This window comes from Nematocida displodere, assembly GCF_001642395.1.
Source record: "Nematocida displodere strain JUm2807 chromosome Unknown 3, whole genome shotgun sequence".
Taxonomy (NCBI): Eukaryota; Fungi; Microsporidia; genus Nematocida; species Nematocida displodere.
Genome location: NW_027138158.1, coordinates 314,846 through 328,703, shown reverse-complemented (window position 1 = coordinate 328,703; position 13,858 = coordinate 314,846). Strand labels below are relative to the sequence as shown.

At 49.5% G+C, this 13,858-nt stretch overlaps 15 protein-coding genes across 15 annotated transcripts; 6 read left to right on the top strand and 9 right to left on the bottom strand.

Moving 5' to 3' along the window:
• Window positions 1-409: 409 nt before the first annotated feature.
• Window positions 410-940, top strand: NEDG_01171 (uncharacterized protein; the record flags this gene model as incomplete). Its single annotated transcript, XM_067688589.1, has 1 exon — window positions 410-940. The coding sequence occupies one exon, from the start codon at window positions 410-412 to the stop codon at window positions 938-940; it is 531 nt and encodes a 176-aa protein (XP_067543777.1).
• On the bottom strand, window positions 941-1,198 carry NEDG_01170 (uncharacterized protein; the record flags this gene model as incomplete). The annotated part of the gene is made up of 1 exon (XM_067688588.1): window positions 941-1,198. One exon carries the CDS (start codon window positions 1,196-1,198, stop codon window positions 941-943), a length of 258 nt encoding a protein of 85 aa, XP_067543776.1.
• NEDG_01169 (tRNA (cytidine32/guanosine34-2'-O)-methyltransferase) lies at window positions 1,198-1,785 on the bottom strand (the record flags this gene model as incomplete). The annotated part of the gene is made up of 1 exon (XM_067688587.1): window positions 1,198-1,785. The coding sequence occupies one exon, from the start codon at window positions 1,783-1,785 to the stop codon at window positions 1,198-1,200; it is 588 nt and encodes a 195-aa protein (XP_067543775.1).
• Window positions 1,786-2,073: 288 nt separating this feature from the next.
• Window positions 2,074-2,580, bottom strand: NEDG_01168 (uncharacterized protein; the record flags this gene model as incomplete). The annotated part of the gene is made up of 1 exon (XM_067688586.1): window positions 2,074-2,580. One exon carries the CDS (start codon window positions 2,578-2,580, stop codon window positions 2,074-2,076), a length of 507 nt encoding a protein of 168 aa, XP_067543774.1.
• A 148-nt stretch (window positions 2,581-2,728) lies between these two features.
• Window positions 2,729-3,574, bottom strand: NEDG_01167 (uncharacterized protein; the record flags this gene model as incomplete). Its single annotated transcript, XM_067688585.1, has 1 exon — window positions 2,729-3,574. The coding sequence occupies one exon, from the start codon at window positions 3,572-3,574 to the stop codon at window positions 2,729-2,731; it is 846 nt and encodes a 281-aa protein (XP_067543773.1).
• A 45-nt stretch (window positions 3,575-3,619) lies between these two features.
• Window positions 3,620-4,342, top strand: NEDG_01166 (uncharacterized protein; the record flags this gene model as incomplete). The annotated part of the gene is made up of 1 exon (XM_067688584.1): window positions 3,620-4,342. The coding sequence occupies one exon, from the start codon at window positions 3,620-3,622 to the stop codon at window positions 4,340-4,342; it is 723 nt and encodes a 240-aa protein (XP_067543772.1).
• Window positions 4,343-4,467: 125 nt separating this feature from the next.
• NEDG_01165 (GTP-binding nuclear protein Ran) lies at window positions 4,468-5,154 on the top strand (the record flags this gene model as incomplete). Its single annotated transcript, XM_067688583.1, has 1 exon — window positions 4,468-5,154. The coding sequence occupies one exon, from the start codon at window positions 4,468-4,470 to the stop codon at window positions 5,152-5,154; it is 687 nt and encodes a 228-aa protein (XP_067543771.1).
• Window positions 5,155-5,175: 21 nt separating this feature from the next.
• On the bottom strand, window positions 5,176-6,081 carry NEDG_01164 (uncharacterized protein; the record flags this gene model as incomplete). The annotated part of the gene is made up of 1 exon (XM_067688582.1): window positions 5,176-6,081. One exon carries the CDS (start codon window positions 6,079-6,081, stop codon window positions 5,176-5,178), a length of 906 nt encoding a protein of 301 aa, XP_067543770.1.
• A 231-nt stretch (window positions 6,082-6,312) lies between these two features.
• On the bottom strand, window positions 6,313-7,155 carry NEDG_01163 (uncharacterized protein; the record flags this gene model as incomplete). Its single annotated transcript, XM_067688581.1, has 1 exon — window positions 6,313-7,155. One exon carries the CDS (start codon window positions 7,153-7,155, stop codon window positions 6,313-6,315), a length of 843 nt encoding a protein of 280 aa, XP_067543769.1.
• Window positions 7,156-7,330: 175 nt separating this feature from the next.
• Window positions 7,331-8,704, top strand: NEDG_01162 (uncharacterized protein; the record flags this gene model as incomplete). The annotated part of the gene is made up of 1 exon (XM_067688580.1): window positions 7,331-8,704. One exon carries the CDS (start codon window positions 7,331-7,333, stop codon window positions 8,702-8,704), a length of 1,374 nt encoding a protein of 457 aa, XP_067543768.1.
• A 30-nt stretch (window positions 8,705-8,734) lies between these two features.
• Window positions 8,735-9,337, top strand: NEDG_01161 (transcription initiation factor TFIID TATA-box-binding protein; the record flags this gene model as incomplete). The annotated part of the gene is made up of 1 exon (XM_067688579.1): window positions 8,735-9,337. The coding sequence occupies one exon, from the start codon at window positions 8,735-8,737 to the stop codon at window positions 9,335-9,337; it is 603 nt and encodes a 200-aa protein (XP_067543767.1).
• Window positions 9,338-9,407: 70 nt separating this feature from the next.
• NEDG_01160 (uncharacterized protein) lies at window positions 9,408-12,377 on the bottom strand (the record flags this gene model as incomplete). The annotated part of the gene is made up of 1 exon (XM_067688578.1): window positions 9,408-12,377. The coding sequence occupies one exon, from the start codon at window positions 12,375-12,377 to the stop codon at window positions 9,408-9,410; it is 2,970 nt and encodes a 989-aa protein (XP_067543766.1).
• Window positions 12,378-12,395: 18 nt separating this feature from the next.
• NEDG_01159 (uncharacterized protein) lies at window positions 12,396-12,836 on the bottom strand (the record flags this gene model as incomplete). Its single annotated transcript, XM_067688577.1, has 1 exon — window positions 12,396-12,836. The coding sequence occupies one exon, from the start codon at window positions 12,834-12,836 to the stop codon at window positions 12,396-12,398; it is 441 nt and encodes a 146-aa protein (XP_067543765.1).
• A 42-nt stretch (window positions 12,837-12,878) lies between these two features.
• NEDG_01158 (transcription elongation factor B, polypeptide 1) lies at window positions 12,879-13,181 on the top strand (the record flags this gene model as incomplete). Its single annotated transcript, XM_067688576.1, has 1 exon — window positions 12,879-13,181. One exon carries the CDS (start codon window positions 12,879-12,881, stop codon window positions 13,179-13,181), a length of 303 nt encoding a protein of 100 aa, XP_067543764.1.
• Window positions 13,182-13,396: 215 nt separating this feature from the next.
• Window positions 13,397-13,756, bottom strand: NEDG_01157 (uncharacterized protein; the record flags this gene model as incomplete). The annotated part of the gene is made up of 1 exon (XM_067688575.1): window positions 13,397-13,756. One exon carries the CDS (start codon window positions 13,754-13,756, stop codon window positions 13,397-13,399), a length of 360 nt encoding a protein of 119 aa, XP_067543763.1.
• Window positions 13,757-13,858: the final 102 nt, after the last annotated feature.

The window sequence follows — 13,858 nt, the reverse complement described above, 5'->3', positions numbered from 1 at the left end:
GTTAGGACGGGTTAGGACGGGTTGCTCGATATTTAGACGTGTCGGTGCTGAAGGCCTAGGAAATGCTCAAAACAAAGAACCCTGCGAGGAGCAGAAAGAGGCAGCGCACTGCCCGGTCCCTAATTGACATGTGCTTGTAAAATTGTGTCGATTCCATACGGGGTACGTGAGTGATTCTTTAAATAGATGGCTAGGGGGTTTTAATCTCTCCACCCTGCCAATTACCATCGCTCTCCTGGATCAGTGTGCCAATGGAGGGATTTCTAAAAGCGGACAAATTTTGACAGGCTATTTTCCATCGTGGCCTTTCAATCAGGCCGGATTGGGACAAATTGGTCCGGATAAGGAAGGTCCCTGACTCAGGAGAAGAATATAAGATCGGGCGAAGTTAAGCTCAGGAGAAGAAACAATGCAGCACAAAAGAACAGTTGAGGACATCGATGCAACCATCCGAGAGATGGACAACCAGTACGACGCCAACTTTGGGGAGTGGGTCCGTAGCGAAGATAACTTGGACATTCTAGCAACTAACTTAAGAGGATACTTGGAAGAGTACACTCCAGAAACGTTTGCCGAGGTGCTTAAATGGATCACTATTAAATGGAAAAGTTCTTCACGGATCTTTCTGCTTAAGCTGCTCTTTAAAGAAGAGGTTTTCAAAGAGAACCACGCGGCCTCTCCCAAGCCTACCCCACGGACGAACATCATCTTAAAAAGGGTGATTGATACGTGGACCAACGCCCAAATTTCAGACTTTCTTATTGAGTTTCTTAATGGGATGGGGCGGGAGGAGAAGAGGGTCTTTCTTTTTGTGATAGTTGAGAACTTCACCCATCAGCAGCTTACTGAGATCTTCATTCGTATCGACAGCATTGTTGACTGGTCCCTGAAAATCAGCATCATTAAAAAAGGCATGTCTTACAAAGGATCAAGCACTTAGCTAGAGCTGTGTAAGCCCCAGCCCAAGCACTACCCCGAATGAAAGAGAAATGATGGACCAGTACCACACAGCATCATAGTGTCTCTGTACCTTGCTTAAAGAGAGCTGCAGAGCTAACTTATACTCTTCTGAGCGTCTTACAAGCATAGAGAGCCGTTCCACTTTGTTTCGATAATCCACAAGGAGGGAGAAGAACGCGTCTCTCTCCTCCTCTGTTAATAAACCACAGAACCTTTTAACTATTGCATACTCTTCCATTAATTCGCAAAAACAGAAAACATATCTGTGCAAATGGCAAAGGCCTCCTTGCTAGCCACTCGGCTGCTTTTGGGTTTGACTATTCTGACGGTTTCAAAGACGTCTTTCAGGTCCCTGAGCAGCGAGGAGGGAGCATCTCCCGTAAAGACTTTCGTTACAAATGTTCCTTTCGGCGAGAGGATTTGTCGGCAAATGCTGCACGAGGCCTGGATGAGCGAGGCCTGGAAGTACTCGTCTAAGTCATGGAGACCAGTGACTTCTGGTGCCCCGTCACAGAGAACCAGATCGGCCTGGGCGTCAAACCCTTCAACAATTGCAGTGACTGTTGTCTGGGCTGTGATGTCTCCCTGGATGACAACGACCCCGTCAATCGGCTCAATGGTTTGGATGTCCACAGCAAAGATCTTTCCACGGAGAAGATGCATTGCCAGCACTTGGCTCCAACTTCCTGGTGCAGCACAAAGATCGACCGCATTCGTAACGCCATCAAGTATCTTGTGCTCCTCAATGATTTCAATGAGTTTGTATGCGCTTCTTGCTCTATATCCCTCAGCTTTTGCTCTTCGGTAGTGAACGTCTCTTTTCATGGAATAAAAGCAGGGGCAAAGATGGGCACGGTATGTTGTGCCCCAACTTGCTGTACCGCGAGGTTTTGCCCCAGTGTACCGCAACGTACCGTTTCCCGAGGCCTAGCCCCGAACACACTACCCACAAATCTCACAAAACCTTCTGCTTTTATAGTAGGTGGAAGCTTATTTGATTAGTCCAGCGTACGTCGCATACTGTCGCGTCAGGTGACGTACCGTGTCCCCGTTGCGTGACCCAGCCCCAGCCCGTTGCATGGCCCCGCTGCATAGCCCTAACCCGAACACAATTTATTGAGTGTCTGCTACTTCTTCTTGCTCTACTTCTGGAGTCTTTGAGTCGCTGGGGTCTGAGAAATCTACCTCTTTGAGGAGGGTAATGATCTCGCCAAGGGCATCTTTGTCGCCCTTGGCTACTTTTTTCATCAACGGGTCAATATCGATGCCTTTTTTTGCCAGCAGAGCCTTAACAGTCTCCAGGTCAAAACTGGGTCCATCCCCGCTTCCTTTGTTAATAAGCTCTCCCTTGCCGTTTAGGATGTACCCAATTGGCTGGTTGTCCTTGTGGTAAATGGCGGTGAGCTCGGGTCCTGTGTAGTTAACAACCATTCCTGACTTTCCAATAAAGCTGCAGTTCTCTACCTCCGCAACGGGCTGTGTTTTGTATCCCTGGTTGTTTACCACCTTAAAAAGCTTGGCGTTTGGTTCAACCGCTACAGTCTTTTTAACCACCACCCGTCTTGGTGCCTTCTTGCCTCCGATTCTCACTGCTGGCTGTGCCCCCTTCATTTCTGACATCGGAAATAAAAAAATCTAAATGCTTTATGCTTTTCCTCCCCGTCTTTGCCCTCGCAGTTTTTTTGTGCGGCGACTTGGTCTAGTGGTATGATCCGTGCTTCGGGTGCATGGGGTCCCGGGTTCAATTCCCGGAGTCGCCTTTTGCACCTCACACTGCACCAACCACACTTATGCCTGTGAGTCCTCGGCGCTCAACAAAAACTGCGGCGCCCTCCACCTCCTGGGCCCGGCCCATTTTACACGCACAAAGAACGCCTTCCTGTGAGATGCTATACATGGTTTCACTGCCACTGTCGTAGACAATCTCTGTCACTGCCTCGTTGTGGTCTGTTGAAATAACTCTTTCCTCCCCCCCTAAAAACGGCGTGATCGATATCTTTCCCTTCATGCCCAGGGCCACCACCACCTCTTCCCCCACCTTAAACACGCCAACGCTTTGGAGGGGCTCGGTGGCGCCGACTGTCTGGACAAGCTCGCCTTTGGCCGAAAAGATGGAAAGGCTCTTCTGGGTCCGGCTAAAGATGCCCAGGAACTGCTGGTCTGTCTCAAAGACGACGAGGAGGTCGGGGCACTTAATACTTAGCCTCCTGCCCCCGCCAAGCTTTTTTAGCGTTTGGGCGAATATGCCTATCTGCCCGTTGTGGAGCACCATAACTAGGCCACTGGCTATTTTGACGTCAACAATTCTTTCTTTGAACTCTCTCTCGTCGCGCAGGCCCTCGCTGCCAATGCTTTCGATCCAGTTGTCTCCAACGAGGAAAATAAGCACCTCTGCCCCGTGCCCGCTGATAAGAACGTCTTTGAGACCGCGGAACAGGTGTAGCCGCTTAAAAATGCTTCTTCCACGGAGGATCTCTAGATACTCTCCAACCCGAAAGATTTGGAACTCTCCAACGCGCTTGTAAAAAGAGACGCCTTCTTTCAGCACTGCTACTCCCTCGGTGTCCGGGCTAATGCCTAGGACCTTGCCCTCCTTCGTTAGCAGCTCGAGCATGTAAAAAATTTAACCACTTAAATGTTTAAATATTTTCTTAATTTAATGAAAAGGCTTCTTAGCTTGCTTCTTGTGTGGGCGGCAGTCATTAGGGGAGATTTTCTTAAGATAGAAAAGTACTCGGTTGAAGACTTTTCCTGCACCTCCCCCCTGCTTATTTTTATCTACTATGATAACGAAAGCGGGGAAAAGTGCCGGGCGTGTGAGGGGTACAAGAAGTGGCTTGGAGAGGCAAAGGACGAAAAGATTGGCCCCTTCAAAATTAAGCGGATAAATTTCAATGACTCCCCGAAAATGGCGCTTCGCTTTAAAGCCACCCAGTTTCCAACCTTTTTCCTCCAGTACCTGAAAAAGTTCAAAAATATTTCTTCGGTTGACTTCCACAGCCTTGGGGTGTCCTACACCGGCAAAAAGTACGAGAACGACATTGACGCCATTCTGAAGAACCCTTCAACGCTTGACCACCTAAAAACGATTGAGGGGCTTTCCAGCCCCTCCTCGGTTTTTTCTCTTTTTTATGCCCACCTGCTCTCCTTTCTGCTCCTGGCGAGTGCAGTTCTTGACCGAATGACCGATGTAGCTCCTGCATATGCTCTGGCCATTCTCTTTGCCGCGCTCTTTGTGCTGCTTAACTTGCGGGAGAAAAAAGCTCCCGAGCCGCCGCGCGCGCCGGAGGACCCAAGGAGCACTGAGAACGAAAACGTCACGCCAAACGGGATGGGCCCCGAGCTGTCCAAAGCCTCATCGGCCTTTGTCTCTCCACACTAGCTCCAAAATTCTCGAAAAACCGGAAAGCCCGAAAACCCGAAAGCCCGAAAACCCGAAAGCCCGAAAACCCGAAAACCCGAACCCAATACAACTGTATCTATTTAAGCCAAATTTTCTTTTTTTTTATGTGGAACGAGCAGAATCAGCAAGGATGCGGCGCCCAGAACGGAATGAACGGGGGAGAAAGTGTGGTCTCTAAAAAACTAGTTCTGATTGGCGACGGAGGCACCGGAAAGACCACGTTTGTCAAAAGACACGTGACAGGTGAATTCACCAAGCAGTACATCGCTACTGTTGGTGCTGAAACCTACCTCCTTCCCTTTTTCACCAACCACGGAACCATCAACTACCACGTGTGGGACACAGCAGGACAGGAGAAGTTTGGAGGTCTTAGAGATGCTTACTACATTGGCTCAGACTGTGCAATCATTATGTTTGACACAACCTCAAGAATTACCTACAAAAACGTGCCAAACTGGTACAGGGACCTGAGACACATCTGCCCAGACATTCCCGTCTGCCTATGCGGAAACAAAGTAGACATTGTAGACCGCAAGATTAAGCCAGCAAACATGAAGGATAGAAAATCTCTCAACATGGTATATTTCGATATCAGTGCAAAAAGCAACTACAACTATGACAAGCCCTTCCTCTACCTAACCAGAAAGCTCTTCAACCTTCCAGACCTCTTCTTCGTAGCCAACTCCAACCTACTTCCTCCCGAGACACAGGTTGACGAGGCATACATGGAGCAGATTAGGAAAGAATTTGAAGAGGCTCCCAACCAAGCACTTCCACTCGACCACGAATAAATAGTTTGGCTTGACTTTCCGTTATTTAAGGGTGCCCCCTGATTGCGGCAACTGTCCCTTGGAGAAGATAACGTAGGCGATGGCCAACAGTCTTTCCAGCTCCTGCGGGGTCCAGGCTCTCTCTGAGACGTGCTGCAGCGTGTGGAGGGCGTGCTCAAAGCCTGCCTCCTCCAGGGAGTCCTTCAGGAAGAACACGAGGGCCGCTGAGAAGGCTATGTTGAAGGGAACAAAAGACCCCCACCCAAGGGAAAAGTGGGCGTCCATCACTTGCTTGTATGCCGAGAACTCTCGAAAGAGGAAGGTAGACATCCAGTTGTAGGCAAAGTACTTCACTTCAAGGCCAATACCTGAAAAATGGAGCATAAGCCTTGAGGCGTAAACATGAAGCAGCGCTTCTATTTCCTCGATGGCTCTTTCAACGCCCTGCTGCCCCGTTGAGAAGCAGTCCAGGACCTGAACCAGAAGCTTGGAGAAACAAAAGTAGGAGAGAGCTTCTGCCTCGTCAGGGGGGTAGGTTTCTGTGAGAACGTCGTGGAAGACCTTGAAAATCTCGCACATCCCCTGGACGTATCCAACAACAGGCCTTGTTTTGGCAAAGACGCCCATTGCGCGAACGTACGTCTCTGAAGCATCCTTTCCACTCGCAAGGGTGTTTATTCTTTTAACGTCTTTTTCTATCTGTTTGTTCGTTCGGGTTAGTGAGGTAAACGGGGGCGATAGTGTTTCTGGGGAAAGGAGTGGGCTGATTGGGATGGAAAGCGCCGAGACGTACGTTTTTCTTCGCTGGGCTATTTGCTGCGGGTGCTCTGAGAGCAGCGGGCTCAAAACGTCGAGGAGCACTGGCCACAGCAGCCCCCTCCGTTTTTCAGGTATTCCAAACCACGCAAGCTCTCTAAGTCTCTGTACGTCAATGGCTCCTCTCTCCATCCACCCTTCAAATTCTTCCATAAATTAATTGCAAAGACTGGGTTAGGTGTTGGTCAGTAGGGGCTCCAGCCCAAAAACCTCGGAAACCTGAACTAATCAAATAAGCTTCTCCCTGGTATATAAAGAGCGCACTTTTTGAAAAACCATGGTAGTGTGCCGTGCCCGTGCCCACACCCCGTATACCCACCCACACCCGTACCCACACCCGTACCCTGACCCTGACCCTATCCTTTATTTCATAATACGCAGTGTTCCTTGAAGGTGCTTGACAATGGAGGAGTCGATCTGTCTTTTTCCGGAGACCACATGCGGCGTGATAAGGGAAAGAACACTCTCTATGCGGTACTTGTACTCCATGCCCGTTTCTAGAAGCTTGGCAAACCGGCTGGATCTCTCGCTTGTTTTTGTGGTCGGTCCTATCTGCAGCACGGCGGTTTCGGTGCTTTCCACGGACATAGTTAGGTCAGCGACTAGGGTGTACGCGTGGATGTGGATGCTATCGGGAAGGAAAAGACCCACCACCCCGTCCTTCAGCTTGGCAGGCTCCGCCTCGGTTGGCACCCCGAAAGTCTTGAGAAAGACCTCTGCCCGCTTTAGCCCCTTCTTGGTGGGGAGTACAATGCATATGCCTTTAATCGGCTTAATCTTCGTAAGTGCAAAGACCATGGCCATCTTATGGACGTAATCGGGCGCATTGACCTGGAAAACCTCCCTCCTTTTTTCTTCCTGGAAGACCTCGTACTCCGTCTCCTCGGGCTTGGCTGGCGCAACAATAACCAGCCGCACCTTCTCGCCTATCTTCTCTATTCGGTCGAGAAGGCCCAAGCTTTTGATTATGTCGTACTTATCCACCACAACTACATCTGGCGCCTGGCCTGCAGCCAGACCCCTCTCTGCCTCCAAAACCCTTTTAACAGAGACGTGTGAGTGGGCTGTTTCTCTCTCTAGAACGTCCCTTTCTTCAGCAAGTGGTGTGATTACTAGAACGGTTTTTTTTGCCTCCACCAGTCTCTTAATCACTCTGTATATGTCTCCAACTACCACGGCATGTTTCTCTGTGTGCGTGTACAACATTTTCTTGGTGGTACTAAAAATTTGCTTTCGTATTTAGGACTCTTGGAAACAGAGGGCCCTACCTGCCGAACCCGAAGACAAAGCTTGGATCACCTGCAGGTACAACACTTGCCAGGAAATAGATCAATTTTTCAAGTTTCGTTCTTTTTATTTAGTGCATTAATTAAACGAAAGAATGCAGGAGGGCAGATTTGCGTACGAGGAGACAAAAGAAAGCCCTGCCAAAGAATCATACATCAACACAGCAGTTCTAAATGCGCTGATCTATGAGTACCTGGTCAAGAAGAACTACACTGGGTCTGCCAAAGTCTTCAAAGTGGAGGGCGATGTAAGTGGTATAAACATTAACACGGGCTCAAGCGCACTCCTGGACTGGTTTGTAGCCTTCAACGATCTGTACAACGTAAGAAGTGGCAGAGGAAAGTCTCCGAGCATTGTGAGCAAGATTGATGCCATTCTAACCAAGCACAAGGGGGAGGAGGAGAGAGAGTTTCCAGACAGACGATTTACCCGGTTTGAGAAGCCAAAGAACCCGCCACGCTACCGCGACCGCGAGGGAGACCTCCTCAATACCATTTTAGAGCTAGACGAAGGAGAGTACGCCCCCCCCTCCCCGCCCTCCAGACGCCCCAGGCCGCAGGAAAAGGAAGGATCGAGCCAGCTAGCGCTTAAAGAAGTGTCAAAACTCCGCTTACATTCGCAAAAAATCAACACCATGTCAATCTGCCATAAAAGGAAAATCTTAGTAACGGGCGGGGTAGATTCCTCCATCTGTGTTGTAGACCTTACCAACATCGCAGACCTGATCAAGTTTGAGTCCCACACCATGCAAATATCACAGGTCAAGGTAAAAGACTCCCAGGACTCGCCCCCGGACTCGCCCATGTATTTTGGATCGGCCTCGCTCGATCGGGAGGCCAAAGTGTACAAAGTTTCAAAAGTTGATGGAAAACTTGATGTAGCCATGGTGCTTACCCTGAAGGGGCACAAGTCTTCAGTCAAAGCCATTGATTTCAGCTCCTCCAAAATATACACCATGGGCATCGATGGAGAGCTGCGCATTTGGAACATGGGGGGGCGCTGTCTTGGAGCTTTTTCTCTGAGAAGAACCATCAAGCTTATCTCCGTCAGCACAGACAACATGATTGCTATCTGCGACATCAATACAGTCAGCCTCTTTGACCCTGAAACCTCCACCTACATCAAAGACCTGGCCCCAAAAGGCGCTGTCTCTCTCTACCGAACGCAAACCAACATCGTCTTTGTTCTGGCTGACTCGGTGGTCGTTTATGACAAAACGTGCACCAACCACCACGCCATCCCCCTCCCCTCGGACAAGATCCACTCCTCATGCGTGATTGCTGGGCGGCTCTTCCTTGGGGGGTACCAGATGGTCTATGAGGTCTATGAGAAGAACGTTTCAGTGGCCCAGGTCCACGACGGCCTGGTGTGTGCGCTAGAAGGCACTGTGGTTAACAACCGCTTCATTTTACTGACGGGCTCAAACGATGGGGAGGTGAAGGTTTGGGAGGCCTCAGAGCGGGCGTAAGAGTTAAAAGCTTTTATTTTTATTTTGTTAATGGAGCAGAAAGAAGAGTATGCCTCCACCACCGAGGGCGTTGACTTAAATAAACATCCTTCAGGGCTAGTTCCAACAATACAAAATATTGTAGCCACCGTTAATCTGTGCTGTCGCCTTGATCTGAAAGCGATAGCACTTGGGGCAAGAAACGCGGAGTACAACCCGAAACGGTTTGCTGCGGTGATTATCAGAATAAGAAAGCCCCGAACCACCGCGCTCATCTTTGCTTCGGGGAAGATGGTTGTCACTGGTGCCAAGTCTGAAGAAGACTCAAAAATGGCCGCCAAGAAGTACAGCATAATTATTAGGAGGCTGGGGTACCCCGTCCGCTTCACAGAGTTTAAAATCCAGAACATTGTGAGCAGCTGTGACACCCGGTTCAGCATACGTCTCGAAGGTCTTGTCTTTGGGCATAGCAATTACAGCAGCTATGAGCCCGAGCTTTTCCCGGGGCTTATCTATAGAATGGTGAAGCCAAAGATTGTTCTTCTTGTGTTTGTTTCTGGGAAGGTGGTTCTAACGGGTGCCAAGCATCGGGAGGAGATCTATCAGGCCTTTGAGAACATATATCCGGTGCTGAAGCAGTACAGGAAGACATAGTGGAATAAAGGTGTTTCGGTGTAATTTTGGTTCGAACAATAGTGTATTTATTTTATTGTCTGTACAACTGCTACTGCGGCTTGAAGACTTTTGAGAAAAAAGAAGACTCTTTCTTGTCTTTGTTCTGGTTGATGTTCAGGGTAGTGTTTCCTTGGGAGAGGTTGCTACTGCTCAGAAGAGACAGCGAGTTGCCTGCTGAGGGGAGAAACGATGATCGGGTGGATGGTTGCTGGTTGGGGTGTTGGGCAAAGTTAGACATGGGGATGGGTGGTGGTGTGCTAGGCTGGATGCCAATGCCTGGGTTGGCACCAAACAGTGAGCTAGCACCAAACAGTGACGTAGAGGGTGGTGCAGCGGGTTGTGCAGCCGGTTGTCCGGGGGTACCCTGTAGAGTGCCAAAGGGTGAGGTGGTAGGCCTAGCACCAAACAGTGACGTAGAGGGTGGTGCAGCGGGTTGTGCAGCCGGTTGTCCGGGGGTACCCTGTAGAGTGCCAAAGGGTGAGGTAGCAGGCCTAGCACCAAACAGTGACGTAGAGGGTGGTGCAGCGGGTTGTGCAGCCGGTTGTCCGGGGGTACCCTGTAGGGTGCCAAAGGGTGACGCAGAGGGTTGTCCGGGGGTGCCCTGTAAGGTCCCGAAAGGTGAGGTGGCGGGTCTAGCACCAAACAGTGACGCAGCAGGTTGCGTGGGGGTGCCTTTTAGGGTGCCAAAGGGTGACGCAGAGGGTTGTGCAGCGGGTTGTCCGGGGGTGCCCTGTAAGGTCCCGAAAGGTGAGGTGGCGGGTCTAGCACCAAACAGTGACGCAGAGGGTGGTGCGGTGGTGCCTTTTAGGGTGCCAAAGGGTGAGGTGCCGAAAGGTATGCTGGTAGGGCTAGGGGTTCCTAAGGTGGTGGTAGTGCCTGCATTGGGAAAGAGGGAGGGTGGTTTAGTTCCAGGTGTGGGTTTGGGTGTTGTAGTGGGTTTCGGGGTGTTTGTTGCAGTGGAGACAGAGCCTGTGACAGCAACATTCTTCAAAAACGTTTTAGACTCGGTATCTTTAAAAATGGTATCTAAAAGGTTTTCAGTTGGCTCTTCTGTTTTTTCAATGCGTTTGAGACACTCTTCAAGCATTTGGACCACCTCGTTCCTTCGCGGTGGGTATGCTGTTTCTGCAAGCTTCTGAATAGGTGGTCCTGGCTGTGAGAGTGGGCCATAGTAGATGGTTGCGTCATTTGCTGCGATCTCTTCGGAGGAGGATGTTTTATCTTGGGTGTTGGACATTTTAAACGCAGCAATTATTCTTCTGTTGATGTAGTCAATAAGCGGTGCATGGTCTACCTCTTCTGTTGTCATTGCTTTTTTTATCTGGTAAATCTTATCTCTAACCATCTCAATGATTATTCCGTTCTTTTCTCTTTTGCTTGTGTGCTTTCTTTCAGCCAGAGCCTCTTTCAGTCTTATCTCTTCGTCTTTGACAAGAATAAGAAGCTCTTCAATTTCATAGAGAATCCCGCTTTGGGGCAAGCACACCTTTGTCTCTTCAGGTATTGGTGGAATGGATGAAAGAATGGACGTGCACTCTGCCAAGGTCTTCTTTATCTCAGCGATTTCCTTGGTAAGCGTTTGTACGGGTTTTTCCAATAGGCTGCTGGGCCCATCTAGCACGGTTTGTATTTGGAAAGGTTTGGGTGGTGTTGGGGTTGGGTGCGTGGCCGTGTGCGTGGCTGTGTGCGTGGCAAGGTTTGATATTGGAATGGGTCCTGGCTGCTGATTCAAGGTGCTTGGCTTGGTTTGGGGGGTAGTGGTTGTTTTTAGGGTAGATAGTGTGTTTGAGAGCGTGTCCAGGGATAGGGGCGCTTGGTGGCTTGGGGTCTGGCTTGGGGTCTGGCTTGGGGTGCTTGAAAAGTCAAGCTCCATGGTCGTCTCGGGTGAGTCCGTGGGTGACTGGGTCGTGGGCGAAGACTGCTGGCTAGTGGGCGAAAAGACGGTGGGGGTGCTGGTCAGCTCTGTTTCTGCCTCGGTTTCTCTGCCCCCGGACCTTTCCACCTTTATCTCTGCCTCTTTTTCAGGCGCGTGGGCCCTTCGGGTGGAATAGTACTTCTCTGGCGCGTCTTTGGGCTCATAGGCGCTGTTGTAGAAGAAAAGCTGTGTCTCTGTCTCTAGAATAACCGTTGGGCCCTGAATGATCTCCCTATCGTTTTGGTTGGTATCAGAGAGGATGGTGCTGCTGATTTGGTGGAAGTTTGTAAGATAGTGGAGTGCAATGATCTGAATGCCATCGGTATCTTCTTCCGGGACAAAAACGTCTATTTCCTTCTCCGTGTGGGTGATATAGGTCATGTCAATTGATTTGGTGTGCCCAATGGTGACAAACTCTTTGAACGGCCCCCAATCCTTTATGACCGACACCTTGTACTCTCCCTCGTCTTCAATGTCCATCTGGTTGTTGAACTGGCGCTCTTTGGGGCCTAAACCGCCCGCACTAACCTGAAAAACCGTTATTTTTGTGTCTGTGACAGCAATGGCGGTGCACCCAGTTAAAAACACTGCACTGTCCTCAGGCACCTCTTTTCTCCACACCTCCACCATCTCTCCCCGAGCTAGCCCGAAAAGAGTGAGGGTTTGCGCGTTTTTGGTGACAAAGTGGCTTTCAGTGGCCGCATAGACCTCGGCGCTCTGCTTCCCAATCACCCTGTGCGTTGCCAGGTCTATCACCGTTAAAAACGCGGCTGTTTTGGAGAAGACAGCCCCTCCCTTGATTTCTACAGTGGACAGAGGCACCCCAAGGTCTGTTTCTTCAATTGTTCGGGCTTTTTTAAAGGTTTGGCCCTCCACCGTGTACTCAGTCAGCTTTTTGCTTGCCACCCACAAGGTGTCCGTTCCAGTAACTCTCCCTCCCTCCTGCAGCTCTACCTCTTTGTCACTGTACGGGTGGCTGAGATAAATCTTTCCTGAGTGGGTGGCAACAAGAACGTCTCTAAACACGCCAAGCACAGTCTTATGCTCAGCGTCATGTGTCCTCTTTTCTCTTATAAACTGCACCGCGTGCTGTTCGCTGCCCATAAAAATAAAATTGGTTGTTTATTCTATAAACGCTCCGATAATGCGCGGTGTTTTAATGTCTATGTCTTTGATCATGTACTTGTGCAGCCCTGAAGCCACTGGACCAGTGTGTGGAATCCGCACCGCTATGACCCCAAAAGAAGAAAGCTCGCATTCAGTTTCAGTTGCACTTTCCAGGTATCCATAGGAGACCTTGTGAAGAAACATCTTCAAAATAAGGAACTCAACCTTTACCTTGAAGTAAGTCCTTGGATCTCCCCCAATGACCACGCCTTCTCCGTCCACAAGTGCTATTTCTTCGGAGTAGCAGATGACTAGACCTTTAAATTGTTTGATGTACTCGCCCAGAAAGAGGTTTAAAAAGGCAAAGATGCCTTCTGAGATGTTTGCTAGCTGCGCAGGTAGCAGAGGTATTCTAAGGAGTACTTCGACTTTCTGGAAGCTAATGCCGTCATTCATCTCTAATAAAAATATTTATTCGCGTAAACAGAGACTGTAAAGATGAAAGCCAGAGAAGAAAGACTTATTACCCTTATTGCAGGTAATGGGCATAAGATCCAGGTGCCCTACCGACTTATTGCCTACTCTTCCACTCTTAAAAACATGGTCGATGAAGATGTCTTTGTAGAATCGATCGAATCAACCATCCATCTACCCATGAAGGAGTCCGCGGTGGAGCGAGTCATCGCCTTTCTCAAATACAAGGAGGCGTACGAACTGACAGGTGGAGATGTACCCGATTACACCATTACAAGCGCCGAGGTCCAGGAGGTCCTGGATGCAGGCATCTTTTTGAAGATGTAGGTGTTCGGGTGCAGGTGTTCGGGTGTAGGTGTAGGTGCAGATGCCTGGATGCTGAATCAACACTAACCCGAGGCAGGATCGGTGTTTAATCTGCTGTGCCATCTTCGCACCTCACATTTCAATAAATCCAAGGCCAGTATATATCAGGGTACTGCCACGTACTGGGACATACTGCCACCTACTGGCACGTACTGGGACATACTGGGACACACCATTTATTGCTGTTTATCACGGTTCCTTTTCTTTTGGTGCTTCTTGTTCTTGTGCTTTCGGTAGTACTTGATGTACAAGAGAACTTTGGGACAGATAACGATTATAAGAGAAAGAAGGTTGAAAAGGAAAAGGACGTTGTTGAACTGGGCAATGCGCGCGCCAAAAAGGAACAAAACAATGGGAAACGCAGTAAAAAACGTAATGCCAGATGATCCCTTGAGCTGGATCATTAGCTGCTCCCAAAAGGTAAGCCCTGAATACTCAAGATTGAATGGGTCGCCAAGAATGGCGTGGAAAAAGACAAAAGTGATAATGTTGTACATCCAGATAGTGATCGACCAAGTAGCTTGCTTGGAAAACATCTGCGACAAAATCAAACAGACTGTTCCAGTAAGAAGCGTCTGCCCAAACCACGTAGACAGCTCCAGGGACCACCCTACATTCGGCGAGATGTACGATTCGCA